This window comes from Mesoplodon densirostris, chromosome 13, assembly GCF_025265405.1.
Source record: "Mesoplodon densirostris isolate mMesDen1 chromosome 13, mMesDen1 primary haplotype, whole genome shotgun sequence".
NCBI lineage: Eukaryota > Metazoa > Chordata > Mammalia > Artiodactyla > Ziphiidae > Mesoplodon > Mesoplodon densirostris.
The window spans coordinates 23,364,859-23,382,249 of record NC_082673.1 but is presented as its reverse complement, the minus strand read 5'-3'; the positions used below and the strand labels follow the sequence as shown (position 1 = coordinate 23,382,249).

Genomic DNA, 17,391 nt, shown 5'->3' with positions numbered 1-17,391 from the left:
TCTAACTTTCATTAGGGCAAGTGAATACTTCAGGGATGGGTCAAGGGGTAGAAAACTTAACCTTTAAGTCTGGTCTTTGAAGTATCTGAAATTTGGAGTTCAGGTAAAGAGAAATATTAGAAAGCTAACCATGTGCAATGAGAATTAGCCAGTAAACTGAGAAGTAGACTCAGAAAACCTGAGTTAAAATTCTGGTTCCTACATTATTAGTTTGATGACTTAGGGCAAGTCATTTGATTTACTTGATTTTGAACCTTATTCATCACGGTTGCCCTTTTCTTCTCATATTCTACGTTGTCAATATACTTCTCAAACTGTGACTTCCCAAAAGGGTACAATATGTGTGGTCCTGTCTCATAAGCACAGAGGATTATTTTTGTTATGGGCCTGTATTCTAATTAAGGCCATCTGAGAGTATGTTATTCTTTTTTTTTTTTTTCCGTTTGGCAGCTGCAGCCACATCACATTTGATTTATCCTTCTTTCCTTTTGTTGAGTACTGTCAGTTCGCTTAACAATACTCTGTTGTTTTTACAGGCCATGTTGTCTTTGAGCTCATAGAAGTATTGTGTAGGTCAAGACTAAGAATATGGCTTTGCCACAAGCCAAGAGAAGCATTCTTCTAAGGGTCCTGAATATTAATGAATGTATGGTCGTCCCTCATTATCTGCAGGGGGTTCATCCCAGGACCCCTGTGGATATCAAAATCCACAGATGCTCAAGTCCCTTATATAAAATGGTGTAGTAGTTGCATAAAACCTATGCACATCCTTCCATATGCTTTAAATCATCTCTCGATTACTTATAATACCTAATGCAATGTAAATGCTATGTAAGTATGATGTAAATGATATGTAGATAGCTGCTGGCACATGGCAAGTTCAGGTTTTGTTTTTTTGGAACTTTTTTTTTCCGAATATTTTCAGTCTGCAGTTAGTTGCATCTGTGGATGTGGAACCCATGGATACAGAAGGCCAACTGTACTTTAGGGACCCAGTTTTTCAACTTCCTGGGACAAAAGTCTTTTCCACCAGGTGTCTGTTTCTCTCTGTGGGTCTGCCCTTTCCCTCTGTTTTCCTGGCTTAGGCTTTTCCTCTACTCTGTCTTTTTTTTTTTCTTCATAGCTTCTGTTTATAGTTTTAGCCTCCTCAAGTATATTTAAGCTTCTGTAACATCTCAAAATCTCACTGAGCCCCACCTGTACTTCAGGGCTTCTTTATCCAAGCTTCTACTCTCAGTGTGATCATAGTTTCTCAAACTACATTCTTTTTTTAATATATATATAAATTTATTTATTTATTTATTTATGGCTGCATTGGGTCTTCGATGCTGCACGCAGGCTTTCTCTGGTTCCGTTGAGCAGGGGCTACTCTTCGTTGCGGAGCACGGGCTCTAGGCGTGTGGGCTTCAGTAGTTGTGGCTCGTGGGCTCTAGAGCACAGGCTCAGTAGTTGTGGCACACGGGTTTAGTTGCTCCGTGGCATGTGGGATCTTCCTGGACCAGGGCTCGAACCTGTGTCCCCTGCATTGGCAGGTGGATTCTTAACCACTGCGCCACCAGGGAAGCCCTTAAACTATGTTCCTGAATGAGACTGGCTGGTGGCCTCTTGAGGGTTGGCTGACCTTGGGTTGGGAGCCCATTTCTAACCACCAAGCTGAGGCTGGTCAGTCAGCATCAGCGGGTCCACACCTCTGCAGGACTCTCTGGGGGAGACAGTGTGATTTATTTATGCTTGTGACTTTGGCAGGTACGGAGGCTGACAGTGTGAGCTCCGGTTTATACTAGAGTATAAACTCATATGAAATATGCAAGAAAGTTGGATTTTGATTTGGCATGGTTGTGTGTATGTTGGTGGGGATGGAGATTAGTTTGACTTAATACAGAAATGTGAGTTTTTATGGGCATTCAAGCAGCAGTGTTCAGCTGGAAATGCAGACCCAGCAGTCGGGAGAGTGGCTGTTAGAATACTTTGAATATTATCAGTGTGGAAGTTTGAGCCCTCAGCCTCTGTGAGGTAACTGGGGACGACTCAAAATGGAAATATAGAGAAGAGAGGAAAGCGGCTTTACAGGAGAGATCAACATGTAACTGGTTTACGTAACAACATATCATATGTTGTTTTTAAAGAGGCAGATAAATGAATCAAAAATGTTTTAAAATGACTAGAATTTTGAGTATAGTTTTGTGCTAACCATCTTAACTCTTTGAATGACTGTATACCTACCCCAACCCTGTTCCTCACAGGTAGAAGAAGAAATCCAGACTCTGTCCCAAGTGTTAGCAGCAAAAGAGAAGCACCTAACAGAGATCAAGCGGAAACTAGGGATCAATTCGCTCCAGGAACTAAAACAGAACATTGCCAAAGGGTGGCAAGATGTGACAGCCACATCTGCGTACGTTCCCTTGATTCTACATTGTTCTAGAAACTGTAAAGGACACTTTGCCCTTTTTGTCTGGGGACTGGATCGAAAGGCACTGAGGGTGTTTCTGCAGCTTTTCTCTGTACTGTGCAGGGCACTGCCCGCTCCACCCCCCGTCCCCCCATTCTCAAGTGTATCTGACCCTTCTCTAACTTCAGTCTTTCAGACTGTTCTAGGGAACAGAAAGAAAACCAGCCTCATACGTGAGTTGAAGAAATAAAATCTAAGCTCTAAAAATGTTACATATCGACTTACCAGATACATACACGAGTCGCTTAATCCTCAGAATAACCCAGTCGAGTGGGTAGTGATATAGCCCTAGATAAGGAAACAGGAGCAGATAAGTTTTGAGGTCACAAACCTCTCAAAGTATGGAGGCAGGATTTGAACTCAGGTCTGGCCCAGTACAGAGCCAGTCTTTTTTTTTTTTTTTACCCTGTTCTATACATACCATAAGATTCTCAGGTCACCATCTCTGATGTATGCTGGTGGCAGAGGACCACCCCTCAATCTTTTGGTCTTTTTGGTCACACTGTTTTGATCCGACATTGTCATGATGCAGTTTTGTTTCCTGACACGAGGAGCAGGCTTGTAGTGACAGCCTCCGAACTGTGTTCTCTGTTCAGTCCCATCTGCTGTGCTGGTGACCAGCAACAGTGAGGCTGACTGCATCCTGGCATGACAGCACGAGGGTGACCACCTCCACTTTCTGCCCATATAAGTAGGCAGTGGGAGACATGCAGGACACCATTCTTTGTATCATCATAAACTGGGTTGTTTTTTTGTTTTTAGTATTCGATCTTGACGAGGTAAGTAAAAATGCCTGAGCATTCCTTTCTACAATGTGGGGATCTTAACCTCTTTTGTGCAAGTACCATATTCTCTCGTTTTTGTTTTAGTTTTTCCCTTCACTAATCCCTGTGTAGATGGGAGGAGGGAGATGGTAAATTATACCTTTGTGCTATAGCAGATATCCCACTCAAGTCATTTGAAGTATTGTACCTTTTACGTACCCCGTTGAGAATACACTGGTCCTTATTTGGTAGCTCAACAGATATGCAAAATTGAAAAAAAAAATCTTTATGCCCCCCAAAATTGATTTGGATAATAAAAAAGTACCCATGGGTCCTACCTTGCTTCTGGCCCCTTTTTAGGAGATAAAGTTGTGAAAGACATGTGAGGAATCTGATTTCATTTTTGTTTTATTTAGCTTAAGTGGAAAAGGGAAAAAATAAAGAGATATAATTTCATTCAAACTATGGCTCATTTTGATCTTGGCTCCATGACTATTTTTAGCCCTTACCCGGATTTCTTTGGCCCTGCCTTTATAGGCCTCTATCTTTCTGGCTGTCCTAGAGCACTGCAGAAGGTTGTAACTGAAATGATGGTTAAGTAAAAGATGATGTGATGATGCTGACCTGGTGGCCGTGAAGAATTTTAGATGTTCTAAATTTTTTTTTTGAGAGTTCTCAAGAGGTAGTCGTCACTGAATTCTAAATAACGGATACTGGAAAGGTTAGCTTACTTTCTTTGCTTTGTTCTTTTATAAATTAATATAGGTACAAGAAGACCTCTGAAACCTTATCTCAGGCTGGACAGAAGGCTTCAGCTGCTTTTTCATCTGTTGGATCAGTCATCACCAAAAAGCTGGAAGATGTAAAGTACGTCCTCATTTTTCCTGGCTTAATTAAGCTGAGGCAAATTAAAATCTGTTATCATGGTTGCATTTGTTTCCTGCCTGGTTCTGGCTGATGCTGAATTCCTCTCTGTTTGAGTGAGGGAGGGCATTCCTTCAAACCAGGACCTGAAATGCTTCCCTAAATTCTTTTAGCCATAGCCTTCAAACTGATCATCTTATGAATACATTTAAGGTTGTTGAAAAATTCTGGTTGTGAATTTTGTCCTTTTAGTCGTTCTTGATCACACCGGGTAAGTATGTGTTTGCAAACCTGTGGTTGTGGGCGGAGCCTGGTGTCTGATGGGGATGAGTCCGGGAGCACCGAGTCCTGCCTTCACTTCCCGGAGGTACATCTTCATCCCATAGCGTGCTTACAACGTGCTCGTTTGTGCATTGCTTTGTACCATTTATGTTCCTGCCGAGACCCAAATCTTGTTTTGAGCTGTTGCTTTTTATTTTGTATTTATATTTTCACTGCGTCTGCAGAATTTTCCTGGCCATTTTGGTAAAACCACTTCACAGTGCTTTTGCGTCCACCCATGCCTTGCGCCACCCACCATGTGGATTAAAATAGTGCTGAAAATGACAAATGTGGATTAAATCGTCTGTGCTTCTGTTGGCATGAAAGATTTGTGTTTAAAAAAAAATTCCTTCAGATTGCATGACTTTATGTTTTCCATTTGTGGGGAAAGTAGATTTTACAACCAGAATTTTGTTGGTTGAATAAGTTTGGCTAATTGGTATTATACTTTGTACCAAAAAAAAACCAAATGACTTGCTCATTGTATTTGGACTATTATCATTTTCAACACAATGTAGTAAACACAGCTCTCTTAAACCCTTTTGACAGTTATATATCCTTCTCTTAGGTGCTCTCTTTTCTTTCTGTGCTGACTCGATTGTGTAGCCCTTTAGAATTCAGTTAAAACCTTACACAACTTTTAAAAAGTAGGTTATTTAATTGTTTTAGATTTACCAGAACTTCCTTTCTTTTTTAATGCTTACTCTGGCTTCTTGCAGATTGCAAGCCTTTTCACATTCCTTTAGGTAAGGAGAGTTTGAACCATCGCTGCAGCCTAGCTCTCGTTTACTTAGATTATGATGCCACATTGGATGGTTGTGTTTGTCCACTACGTAATTTTCTTGCCTTTTGGAATATCTTTTCTCTGGTGCATTCCTGTTTTCAAGGGAGGGTTTCTTGTATACCATGGGTAATGGATACATTAAAAGAAGAATAATTTGACACTGTGGTTCAAAGGGATATGGAAATGATTTTGACATTTTCCTTTTTTTTTTTTTTTTTTTGGTAAAAAGAAGCAGCTTTACCATGGCATGCAGAATTCCTCCCTTTTAATGTCTGACTTTGTTTGTTTGTTTTTTGATGCTTTAATTTCTTTGGTGCCTTTGTCAGGATGTTGGAATCTTCCTTCACCTGGGTCCCATTATGCAGTTGTAATAGACAGCATATGTACTGTCTCACAATGTTAGTCTTCTGTCCTGTACAGGTTACTCTGAAATTTTTCTATTGCAGTAAAATATGCCTAAGGTAAAATATACCATGACTCAGCACTTTTTAGTACTTGTTTTATTAGCTTATAGTGTTTATACTATTTTATTATCTCTTTACACTGGTTGTATTCTATAATTATGCACGCAAGAACATTTCATGGTTGCAAAAGGAAAAATAAAGTATATTAGGCCAAAAAAGAACGTACATTAAAAAGATGTCAGCCCAAACCATGCCTTATAGAAGGAATCTTTGTGATATTGAGCAAACCTCTCCTCTCTCTCCCATACAGACTCTCTGATTATCCAATTAGTAGTCAGAGAAAACTAAGGTGGAGGAAGGTCTTTTGAGTGTAAGCAGGAAGGATAATATACTAGTCTCCATCTCTGTTCCTATTAATGTGAATTGTCTTCTCAAGCAGTCACTTGCTGTGGCCTAGCATTGTGCCTTCTTAAGTAATCACATAGGTACTTATAGCTGAGGCTCTCTCTTAATGACATTTAGCCCTGAAAGTCAGAGTAAATCATGGGGATAAACAAACTCTAAGTGTTGAACTATTTTTTTAAATATTTATTTATTTATTTGGTTGTATTGGGTCTTAGTTGCGGCAGGTGGGCTCCTTAGTTGTAGCTCACAGGCTCCTTAGTTGTGGCTCTCCAGATCCTTAGTTGCGGCACACAGGCTCCTCAGTTGTGGCATGTGAACTCTTAGTTGCGGCATGCATGTGGGATCTAGTTCCCTGACCAGGGATTGAACCTGGGTCCTTTGCATTGGGAGCATGGAGTCTTATCCACTGCACCACCAGGGAAGTCCCTAAGTGTTGAACTATTTAAAGTTTAAAATGGTGCTAAACAACCTAAGAAATAGTGATAGGAATTGATTCTGTATCTTTGGTGTTCAATTGAAAATGGCCTGGGCTTCCCTGGTGGTGCAGTGGTTGAGAGTCTGCCTGCCGATGCAGGGGACACAGGTTCGTGCCCCGGTCCGGGAAGATCCCACATGCCGCGGAGTGGCTGGGCCCGTGAGCCATGGCCGCTGAGCCTGCGCGTCCGGAGCCTGTGCTCCGCAACGGGAGGGACCACAACAGTGAGAGGCACGCGTACCGCAAAAAAAAAAAAAAAAAAAAAAAAATCATTTCTAGATCAAGATGTCCTGATTGTAATCTGATTTAATGGGTTCATATGTAATAGAAAATATATGGAAACATATAATAGAAGTATATAAAAACATATACAATAGAAAACATAAGGAAAACCCATATCTTTTAGATGAGTGAGTCACAGAGGCAAACACTGGCCACGTGCCCCCAAGAGCTGTGCAAGGAGAGGAGCTTGGGCAGCAGATTTGAGCATTTCCATCCCAGCAGCAAGGCCTTGCCTCCCATGGAGATGGATGCAGGGGGCCCCTTTTGGCAAGTGCTTGAATTAGTTGGGTAATCTTGTTAACTACCCTTTGTTCTAAGTCCATGCTAACCCAGCAGACTTGTGGCAATGATTTCGCTCTCTGATGGCATTGCGGATATTTTGCTGACTTGAATAGAGTCAGCAACAGTTTTAATTGTACTACATTATCAATTAATAAGTTAGCACTTGGGATATAGATGTTTGCTGTATGCCTTGGGTGGGTGAGTAAGGAAGAGGAAGAGGAAGGGAGGGTAGGGGCGAAGGGGAGAGAGAGGGGGAGAGAAAAGGAGGGAGAGGGAGAGACAGAGACAGAGATAGAGATGTCTATTTTTGACGCCCTGACAATTAGGTGTCAGCGGCAGGGAGGCCAAAGGTGGCCCTTTGGGGACAGACAGCTTTTCCCCAAGTGGTGTGGTCATAGTCACTCCTCTTCTGTTGGCTTGTTTTCTACACATACATGGCAAATGTTGACTCATGCCTTTACTTTTTTGAGAGAAACTTTAAAAGAGCCTTCTCATTTCACTTGTTGTCAGTGTAAACATCAATTTTCATGTTATTAATAGCATGCTCTAATTTCAGTAGCCTCATTAGTCAAATATTTCTGATATATTTAGGAGGAAATGTAATTAACTTTGCCTTTATCGTCAAAGGAAATTTCTCCTTTTGACATGTGTTGCTTCACGTAAACCTCTAGATATTTTGTTGTTGTTGTTGGTTTTGGACTCATTAAAGTCATTCCAGATAATTCCATTTTGCTGAAAATTTCTTTTTTAAAAAAAAAAATTTCTACCACTTAATAGGAAAAGAAATGACCTCTTTTCTCTTGTTGTAATAGAGTACCTTTTGATTTGAATTTGAAAAGCTTTAATGAACTTTTCTACCTTTTATGCCCATATTTCCTAATTTTAGTTACTGCAATTATTTATTCATTCTTTCATTCAAAAGTATTTATTGAATGGCAGCTTTGTGCCAGGCACTGTTCTAGACTCCAGGGTTCAAGTTACCAACCAAAATAATAGCTGGGTGAAATTTGAAAGCTTTAAAGAAAATAATATAAAATGAAATAAATATTAATGTGTGTTTCAGTTAAAGCCATCCGTAACAATAATAATGGTGAACTGTGTTTCAGGCATGACTATGTATAGCAGGTGCTATTATTTTTCTGATTTTACAGATGAGGAAAACTGAGACACAGAGAGGTTAAGTGACTTTCTCAAAGTCATATAGCGACGTGGCTAAAGGCCAGGACTTGAACCCAGGCACACCCGGGTTCAGGAGCCTGCACTACCTTCTGCACTGTTCTGCCTCCCCAGAGCAATGATAGTTTAAGACTTAGGCCCTACAGGCACTGTCCAGAAGTTCCTTTGGTTCATCACCTATGATCAAGAGATTATTTTGAGGGCAAAAGGGAATAGTAATACATAGATAAGCTTTCAGACATGTTGACCATTAACTCTTCTTTCTCTATCTTCTGTTTACTACTTCCTTCCTTCTTCTTTTCCCCCTACCCCTCCCCCTTTATTATTATTAGGTATGAAAAGATCAAACACCTATGTAAGAAACAAGGAAACTTTAAAAAATCAATTCAGCTTTATAAAAGAATAACTTTTCCAAAGTAAGAGTAAATATTAGATTGCAAAGTACTTTGTGTTTTCTGAGTGAGAATCAGGTTGCCCTTTTTGATTTTTTTTCTCAGTGTTTTGAGGAACCCAGATTTACATTCCTACTTTGATTATAGGTTACCTTCTTTGAGAGCCAAAATCAAGCTGGAAAAAGTTTTCATAAAGTTTGCTTTATAAATGCTAACTCATCCTCACGATATATCTATTAGAGCCAATTCTGGTCCAGTAGCAACATGGCTTTGTGCTTTTGAAGTTTTCCATATTATGTTTAAACTTCATAGATGATAACAAATCCTCACAATATATCTGTTAGAGACAGTTCTGGTCCAGCAGCAACGTGGCTTTGTGCTTTTGAAGTTTTCTGTATTGTATTTAAACTTCAGTGATGTTGGAGATGATGTGTAAGTTGAGGCAAGTTGAAGCTCGTGTAACGTTCCGTAGAGAAGCTAGAAATGCAAGGACAGCTGCTCCATTGTTAGATTACAGACTAGCCACCAACAAAGTGGAATTTCATTTAAATAGGGATTGTAGAGAAGTTCAGATAACTGGGTGGACTTGAAATTGATATGTACTCCTTGTTCTTCCTGCTGTAATGGCTACCTCAAAAGTGGGAACACCTCAACTTTGTATTAATTTAACTGATTTCATTCTCTGTTCAGTGGGTGTATTTTTAATCTTTTCTTGTTTTGAAATGTAAAACATACAGAAATTCAACTCAGCAATTTATCACAAAATAAACACCTTATTGTAATCATTTCCTTGCTTTTTCCTATACATTCCCACTTAAACGTATTTAGTGGATGTATCCTTCATGGTACTAAAATATTTAAATTCTTTCTCTGCCTTAACTGCTAATTGAAACACAACACCAGCAAGGATGATTTTGTCATGATCCTGTAAAGACCCTAAAGTCCTTTACAAGAGATGCTGCACTGTTTCTTAGAATTCTCAAAGTGTTCATTTTTAACATTCTTTAAGTCATATTATAAACATCATTGGCACCTTCTAGGTACTTATTAACTTAAAGGTCCCAAATTATCATTTCTATCTTGGTTTTCTTGGAAGTGTATTGGTAGTCCTTTCCTATGATAATACTGTAAAAACAAAATATTTTTTAAAATTGTCTGTATTTCCAACATTATTGAGTGTCTTCTCCTGACTGTTTACCCTGTTTGTCAGTTTCCCTCATTCTCCTGATATCCCCTTGCACTGATGCTCCATCAACCGTCCTTCTCCTACCTAATCCAGGGAAGATCCCTTGATGAGTCATGCATAAGCTCTCCACTGCCTTCTTGTGTTAATTCGCCATCCTCTGATAATTCCATGTAACTTCGTTTCTTTTACAATCCAGTTTTTCAACTTTTATGACCTCAGGCTTGTTTCTTATGTAGGATAATCCGGAATTAATTTTGTTCGCTGGATGTGGGATTGATAGTCAACTTGATGCATCTACAATTCACTTCTATGATCATTCTTTTCACTCTGCGTTTGCCCTAGTCCCTTTTAACTAGTTTGTAGGCTGTTTAAAGGGGCACAGTATCCACAAATTGGCCATTGGAGGAAATGATCTTTTACAGATCTTAGGGAGATCTTAGGGAGAGTCAGTGACTAGAATTAACTGTGCATTTCTGAGATTTATACTTGCTTTATCCACCCATTTTCTCATTTTGTTGATACTGTTGAATTCAATGTGTGAGTCCTTTGGACAAATAATTTATCATATGTTCAGCCATTAAGCACCTTCTTTTGCCAGAATTTGGTAATTTCTGCCAAAATGTTCTAGCAAAGTCTTTTGGTTAGGAACAATAGAAAACTATGTGACTTCGCTCACCTAAAAAGGGAATGTGTTGCATAGAATGAAAGTTCTTTTGGAATCCAAGGAGAGGAAAGGAAGCAAGCTCAGGCCCCACCCAGACTAGTCCTGCTCATTGAAAAGCTGTTAGAAATCAAGGTAGCTTCTAGAACCCCAAAAAACCAAGAAAGCCATTCCTCTACCACCTGAGCCCTCTTCCCTGAATGGTCATCTCTCCTTCATTTCCTCTGCCTCTCTCTGTGCTTATATGCAATTCTTTCTTTGGGAATTGGTTTCCTCTGGATTCTTTTTTCTTTTCTTTCTTTTTTTTTTTTTTTTTTTGCGTATGTGGGCCCCTCACTGTTGTGGCCTCTCCCGTTGTGGAGCACAGGCTCCGGACGCGCAGGCTTAGTGGCCATGGCTCACGGGCCCAGCCGCTCCGCGGTATGTGGGATCTTCCCGGACCAGGGCACGAACCCGTGTCCCCTGCACTGGCAGGCGGACTCTCAACCACTGCGCCACCAGGGAAGCCTCTCCTCTGCATTCTTGAAGCTTGTACCTGGTCCCCCCCAATGTCTTCCTCAACGTCGAACACTACATGACTTTCTGGTTCAAGTACCTACCACTAACTGACCAGCAGCTTATAATTACAAAATCCCAGGGTAGGAATCTTAATTATCTCAACTTAATTTTTTTTTAATTTGGTCTAAACAATTTGTAAATTACCAGGAGGTTAGCTCTGGTGGGTGGAACTCTACTGATCCAGTTATTATATTGGTGATGGTGGAAGGTGGCTTTGGGAATGTGACTTACAGAGGCAGCTTTTTCAGAAGGGTCCAAGGAAGGGCAGGTAGCTTTTGGAGTTCTGGTATTGTAAACTAAGAAAGGTGATTTTTATTAATCTCTGTCTTTAAAATATGGATCCAGCACACTGCAGTAAATCAAGCAGGAAAAGAATTAGCAAATCCTCCCAGAATATAGTCTTATATCCAAGGTATCTACCATTGTGATAGGAAGAGAGAATGCTGAGCTACAGTGGATCTTTTCCTGTATTGTGTACAACATTAAGTACGAAGATGTCCAAATATTTTACTGATTATTTGACTGTACGAGCTGTCAGCTTCTTTTGATTCATATCAAGATCATACTCCATACTAATGCAGAACTAGATTTGAGGAGCTACATTGAAACACATTGTCATTTGTAACAACGGAATCTTGGAGAAAACTAAATCATAAACACACACAGTATTTAAATATAATTGAGAATTGAAACCTTGGACTGTCCAGCTTACCCCAAAATGCTGTGTCAGTGATCAAAATGCTAATAAGCATGTTAACAGTATCAGCAGGGTACATACAGTGACTTAGTGGGCCCAAGAATTGAGGTACTTTCATCTTGTGAGGTGTTCTCTATGGGAGATGGCTGGAGGTAGATAACCTTGAACCCAAATGGTCAGTGAACTGCTTTGCCCTTGAATAAAAAGCTGGTCCTGGTAAAACAGGGGGTCAAATGTTATTTGAATGGCCTATAAGGACATTCAGTTTGAGATGAAGTACAGGTGTCTCTTACTAGAAAACTGGATACGACTAACACTAAGAAGTGATACGTAATTTTAAAGTCACTTGAAGTTGTCAAATAGTGACTTTGAAACCTTCCTGTTCTGATAACAAGTATGTGGGAGAAAAACGACTGCAGGAGCCCTTCAGTGGTCTTGCTTGTGTGTGTGTGTGTGTGTGTGTGTGTGTGTGTGTGTGCTTCATTTTTTGAGGGGAGGTGGTGAACATTGGATTAGGAGTCTTAAAGACCCAAGTTCCATTCACGATTGTGCTGTGACCTGTAAATTATTAACTTTTGAGCCTTGATGCTAGATTCATTACAGATACTGGTGAAAGCACTCGACAATTTTCAAAGTGCTATAAGAATGCAAAGTTGATCATTAGCTCTATTAACTGCTAGAATTAAATTGGCTCATGAATAAAAGTAAATTATGTTGAAATAATTTTGATCCCCTCCACCTCAAAAAGCAGGTAATTCTTCATGGTGCCAGAAGAACAAGCTCCTAGAAAACTAAGTTTTGTTTGCTTTTTATAATGTCTAATCACCACTTTACTAACTCCATTTCTATCTCTTTTTAATGCTGCCTCTTAGTATACGGTCCATTCAACACTCAATTAGCATGCCTGCTATGAGGTAAAGTATATTTTTACAAAATATAGTTGGCCTGATGTTTTCTTATTTTTTTTTATCTAGATGTTTAACTTGAACTGTTCTGAAGTAGGAGCTAGAATTCTACTCTAAACAAGCTGTGAAAACTGTCACCAGTTTTCAGTTGCTCTTCCTAACAATGTTAGGTTGGTGTAAGAAATCCATTAAATGTTTGCGATTAGAAAAAGGAATTATTTCTTCTTTGTGTTGTAAACCTGTTAAATTGTTTCATATGTGGAATCTGTTTAATTAAAAAAAAGTGAACAGTGCTCATCTAATCAACCTTCTGTTTTCATGGATGTAGGCGTCCCACCTCCTCCGTCTGCATTAGCTTTAGTTACAATCCCCTTTTCTTTCTTTTTTTAATTAATCAATTTTTAAAATTTTATTTTTGAGCACGTTGGGTCTTCGTTGGTGTGCGTAGGCTTTCTCTAGTTGCGGCGAGCGGGGACCACTCTTCATTGTGGTGCACGGGCTTCTCATTACGGTGGCATCCCTTGTTGCAGAGCATGGGCTCTAGGCACGCGGGCTCAGTAGTTGTGGCTCATGGGCTCTAGAGCGCAGGCTCAGTAGTTGCAGTGCACGGGCTTAGTTGCTCTGCGGCATGTGGGATCTTCCCAGACCAGGGCTTGAACCTGTGTCCCCTGCATTGGCAGGTGGATTCTTAACCACTGAGCCACCAGGGAAGCCCCTCTTTTCTTTCATCCTCCCCATTTCTACTTCCCTTATCCCACTGTGACATTTGGAGCCAACTGTGATCTGATTCTAGTGTCCTCTTTCATCAGTAAGCACTTGCAAGTGGCACATTCTATGACCTCACCTAACCTCTCTATAGAGGCAGAGGATTTTTAACAATACATGCTTGGCTTAAACTTTAGTGTACCTCAGAGCTACCTGGAAGGCTTATTAAAAGCTGCTGCCTAGCAGGCCCACATTGAATTTCTGATTCTGTAGGCCTGGGGTGGCTGAGAATTTGCTTTGCTAACAACTTCCGAAGAGCTACTGATACAGCTGGTCTGGGGACCACACTTTGGGACCGATTGCCCATCCCCACGATGGGAAGGAGGAAACCCCTTGTTCCCTTCTTCTCCTTTTTCATCATGGTAGTAGGAAGGATACTGGAGGTCAGGTGGATAGTATAAAAGCTTTGGAAACCCAGGTGGGAGCGACACAGGTGCTGTGATCCTCCTTAATTCAAATGGATGAATGTGAAGTCACAGGAGAGGCTTCCCGTGGGCTCAGAGAACTTCTGTCAGTTGGGGCAGCTTTGTGAAGTGGCCAAAGCCACATTTCTGTACTCCTCCCTTCCTTTTGGTCTCTCCTTTCCCTGTTATGCTGCTCCTGGGAACCAGCATCCCTGGTGAGGAACCTCCTATGGTTTGCTTGTCCTGCTTAGGTGATGTGGGTTCATGTAGAAATCTTGCCAGGCAACGTGAATTTAAACATGAGTTCTAGAGTGTAGCACCTTAACCAGAATCAGACTGATCCAACAGTGGCATTTTCTTATACCGTGACAAGTTGGTTGGGAAAGTGACAGACTCAGCGTTGTACCTGACTTTGTTCTGTCTCTTCACACATGTACTTGACTCTATCTATATGTCTAAGACGGGCTCTGTTCAAGGAATTGAAAACATCGTTGTAGAAATCTTAGAACAAAATCGATAATCTCACATAATAAAACGTTTGTACGTATGCCTGCACACCTATGGAACAGGTGTCACATATGGTATATGCGTTCTTTTGCTGATTGAGAATAATGGCGAAGAGGAATACAGTCAGCTTAATAATGTTTTCAAAATTGTTGGCTTTTTTGTTCAGTGTTTGTAATTTACTATTTTTCTTTTCTCTCCATAGAAACTCCCCAACATTCAAATCGTTTGAGGAAAAGGTTGAAAACTTAAAGGCAAGTAGAGAAATGAACAGGGTCTTTTGTGTTATCTTGTTTGGTGCCTTAACTTTCTTTGGTGTGGGTAAATTATTCAAATTAGTATTTCCTTCTAAAAATAGTTAAAGAACTTCAATAACTTTCTTTACATTATTTATGGATATTTAAGATGATATATACTCTTTTAATCAATTTTTTTGAGTGTGTATTGTAGCATGGCCAGCATAAGTGCTGAAAAGAAATGTATAATTTTAAAGAACAGTAGTACTTTAGAAGTTTGTGCTGCTTTTTGCATTATTCAAATACTTTTGTAATTGGACAAAATTTAATATAAATCTTATTGTGGAAGATTAAAAATATAGAAAAGTACAAAAAATAAAACACAAAAAAGTGGTCCTACGACCCACAGACAGTGCTGTTGTAGGACTGTGCTGTTACACTTTAAAAAAGAATTAACCAAGAACCTGCTGTATAAAAAAATAAATAAAATTAAATTTAAAAATTAAAAAAAAGAATTAACCATAAATCATAAACATGTTTCTGTATCATTATTCTTCTTCAATATTATGTTCAGTGGCTGCTTACATAGCTTTATAATGGATATTGTTTGTTCAATCCTTAATTATTGGACATTTTTATTATTATGATGATGCAGTGGTGATCATCATTGATAATTCATTGTTTTATTTTTTTGATTGCTTTGATATTGGTGACGGTGGACATTTTCCCATAATAATCAGCTTTATTAATTTGTAAATTGTATTATCTTCAAGATTATATTCAAAACTATAAAATCATCAAGGATCACAAGTGACCAAAAATGTTGTTTTGTTCCCATCCACTGCCCAGACTTCTCTACAGAGAAGTGCAAAGCCCATATGGTCATTTCTTCCTAAACAAATTCTGGTAGTTACTGTGGATATTTTCTAAGGGTTAAAACTAATATCTTAAAATGTTTTATATAAATCAGCTTTAAAATATTCATATTTTGTCTTTTAGAATTGTAATTGAGTCACTTGCTTTTAAATATATCTTTTTAAAATTACAGAATCAGGGTATGCTTACAGAAAGAAAACCAAACACTGTATCATGACCTGAATCCTTTTTTCTTGCGCATACAAACGCTACTACCCACCTTTTCTGTTTCTACATAAATGTATGAATGTTTTTCAAAAAGGAATCACACTGTACAAACAGTCCTACAGCTTGTTCGTTCAACCCCCCAGCACGCATGCTCTAATGAACCCACAAACGCAGGCCCCTGTTCTTTTTGCTCACTGATGCTTCTCCAGGGCCTAGAGTAGTCCTTGGCATATCACAGCTACTTAATACATGTTTGATGAGCAAAAAATACATCATAGTCATTCTTTTAGGTCAGTACCAGAGGCCTGCTTTATCCTTATTAATGCCTAGTCAGGTGTTTGAAAACAAACTGTACATTGCAAGAAGGTTTTACTCTAATTCAGTTCTCAATGTTTTAGGAATATCATAGCCTCTCCTTGAAATCTACCCTGAGCATTAGTTTTTTAAATGACTAGCTGGAAAACCAGGAAAGTCTCAGTTCTTTTGACACTGAAGAAGAGGAGAAACTTCCAGGTCATTTACTGTGTACTTTCCTCCTGAGTATATTCAGACTCTCTAAATTGTAGTGAAATCAGTTTTTTAAATACGACTAGGCACCATTCAAATAAAAATGTATTTTTTAATAGTATAGTGTATTAGACAAATATCACCAAGGAAGCTGTAAAATATAACTGTGTGCTTGGGATGCAGTTTTTCTAACTTACATTGATATTCAGTTAAACATCGGGTCTACATGTATTTACATTTAGATTTTGGATCAAGTCATTAACTGTGATTATTAAGCATTTGCCATGTGCCGGGAGATGAGTATTGGGCACTGGAAATACCATGGTGAGCAATAGGGACACAGACCCTTTCTGAAGATGTTTAGACAATTAAATGGCCAATGAAAATAAACACAGGGTAAGGTGCTATGACAGTGGAAGTCAAGGCTGCAGTGAGGCTCAGTAGTGGGAATTTCTGTCATGCTTGGCAGGAGGGAAGGTCAGAGCGGGCTTCTCAGAGGATGCAGTAATGTAAATGAAAACCAAACCTTTAGGTTGAGGGGAATGTTTGAAGCTTTGGGGCCCCTTTGAGGAACACCAGGAACTTTGCTGTGCTGTGGGGTATTGAGCAGGAGATGTAGCTAGAGAGATGGGTGGGCCATGTTAAAGAAAGTGTGGGAAGCCACTAAAAGATTTTAAACAACCCGAGTTGCACATTCTTCTGTGCATTTCAGAAATATGTCTGCCCTGCAGAGCTAAGGGGGGAGAGACTGGAGAAGGAGACAAGGTGGGAGGGAGGCATTGTAATCCAGGCCAAAGATGTTGGTGTGGTGAGTTGAGCTAGTGCCAGAGTCGAGAGATGTTTAGACTTTACAAGTGACAGAGAAAAAGTTAGTGATCGATTGGATGTGGAACAAGACAGGGAAGGACCAAGGATAACTCCAGGAGTCTGACTGGGAGTTACTACTGACATTCATGGTCTTAGAATAGAGAAGGGACCAGTTGCGGGGAGGAGTTGCTTTAGACTTGTGAATTGCAAGAGGTCTTAACATTTTCTTGTAATTAAGGAATGTTTTAATAAATTTACAGTGGATACAAGTCATGCACATTTTTCATGCAATTCAAAGATTTTGGATGGGAGGCCAAGAAGAAATGAGAGAGAAAATTTCAACTAGATTCCGATTGTTAATGAATCTGTGCCCAGTCAAGACTGAGCTAAGAGCAAGGTCAGATGCAAGCCCACTGTGAATTACATCCTTGATCATTGACTGGTTTCTTAATGTTAGTCAGCTGTCCTGTTGGTCAGTCA

The 17,391-nt window shown here is 39.6% G+C and overlaps 1 protein-coding gene across 4 annotated transcripts in view; it reads left to right on the top strand.

Annotated features, from left to right (window-relative positions):
• TPD52 (tumor protein D52) overlaps positions 1-17,391 on the top strand; it is a 116,719-nt gene that overhangs the window by 95,834 nt on the left and 3,494 nt on the right. For 2 of the 4 annotated variants that reach the window (XM_060116114.1, XM_060116113.1), the window contains exons 3-5: positions 2,244-2,392; positions 3,979-4,080; positions 14,484-14,532. In XM_060116114.1, the coding sequence (XP_059972097.1) occupies positions 2,244-2,392; positions 3,979-4,080; positions 14,484-14,532 (300 nt within the window). Of the gene's footprint in view, positions 1-2,243; positions 2,393-3,978; positions 4,081-5,117; positions 5,145-12,572; positions 12,615-14,483; positions 14,533-17,391 lie in introns of all 4 variants that reach the window. The other 2 variants (XM_060116111.1, XM_060116112.1) reach the window with 2 other exon arrangements.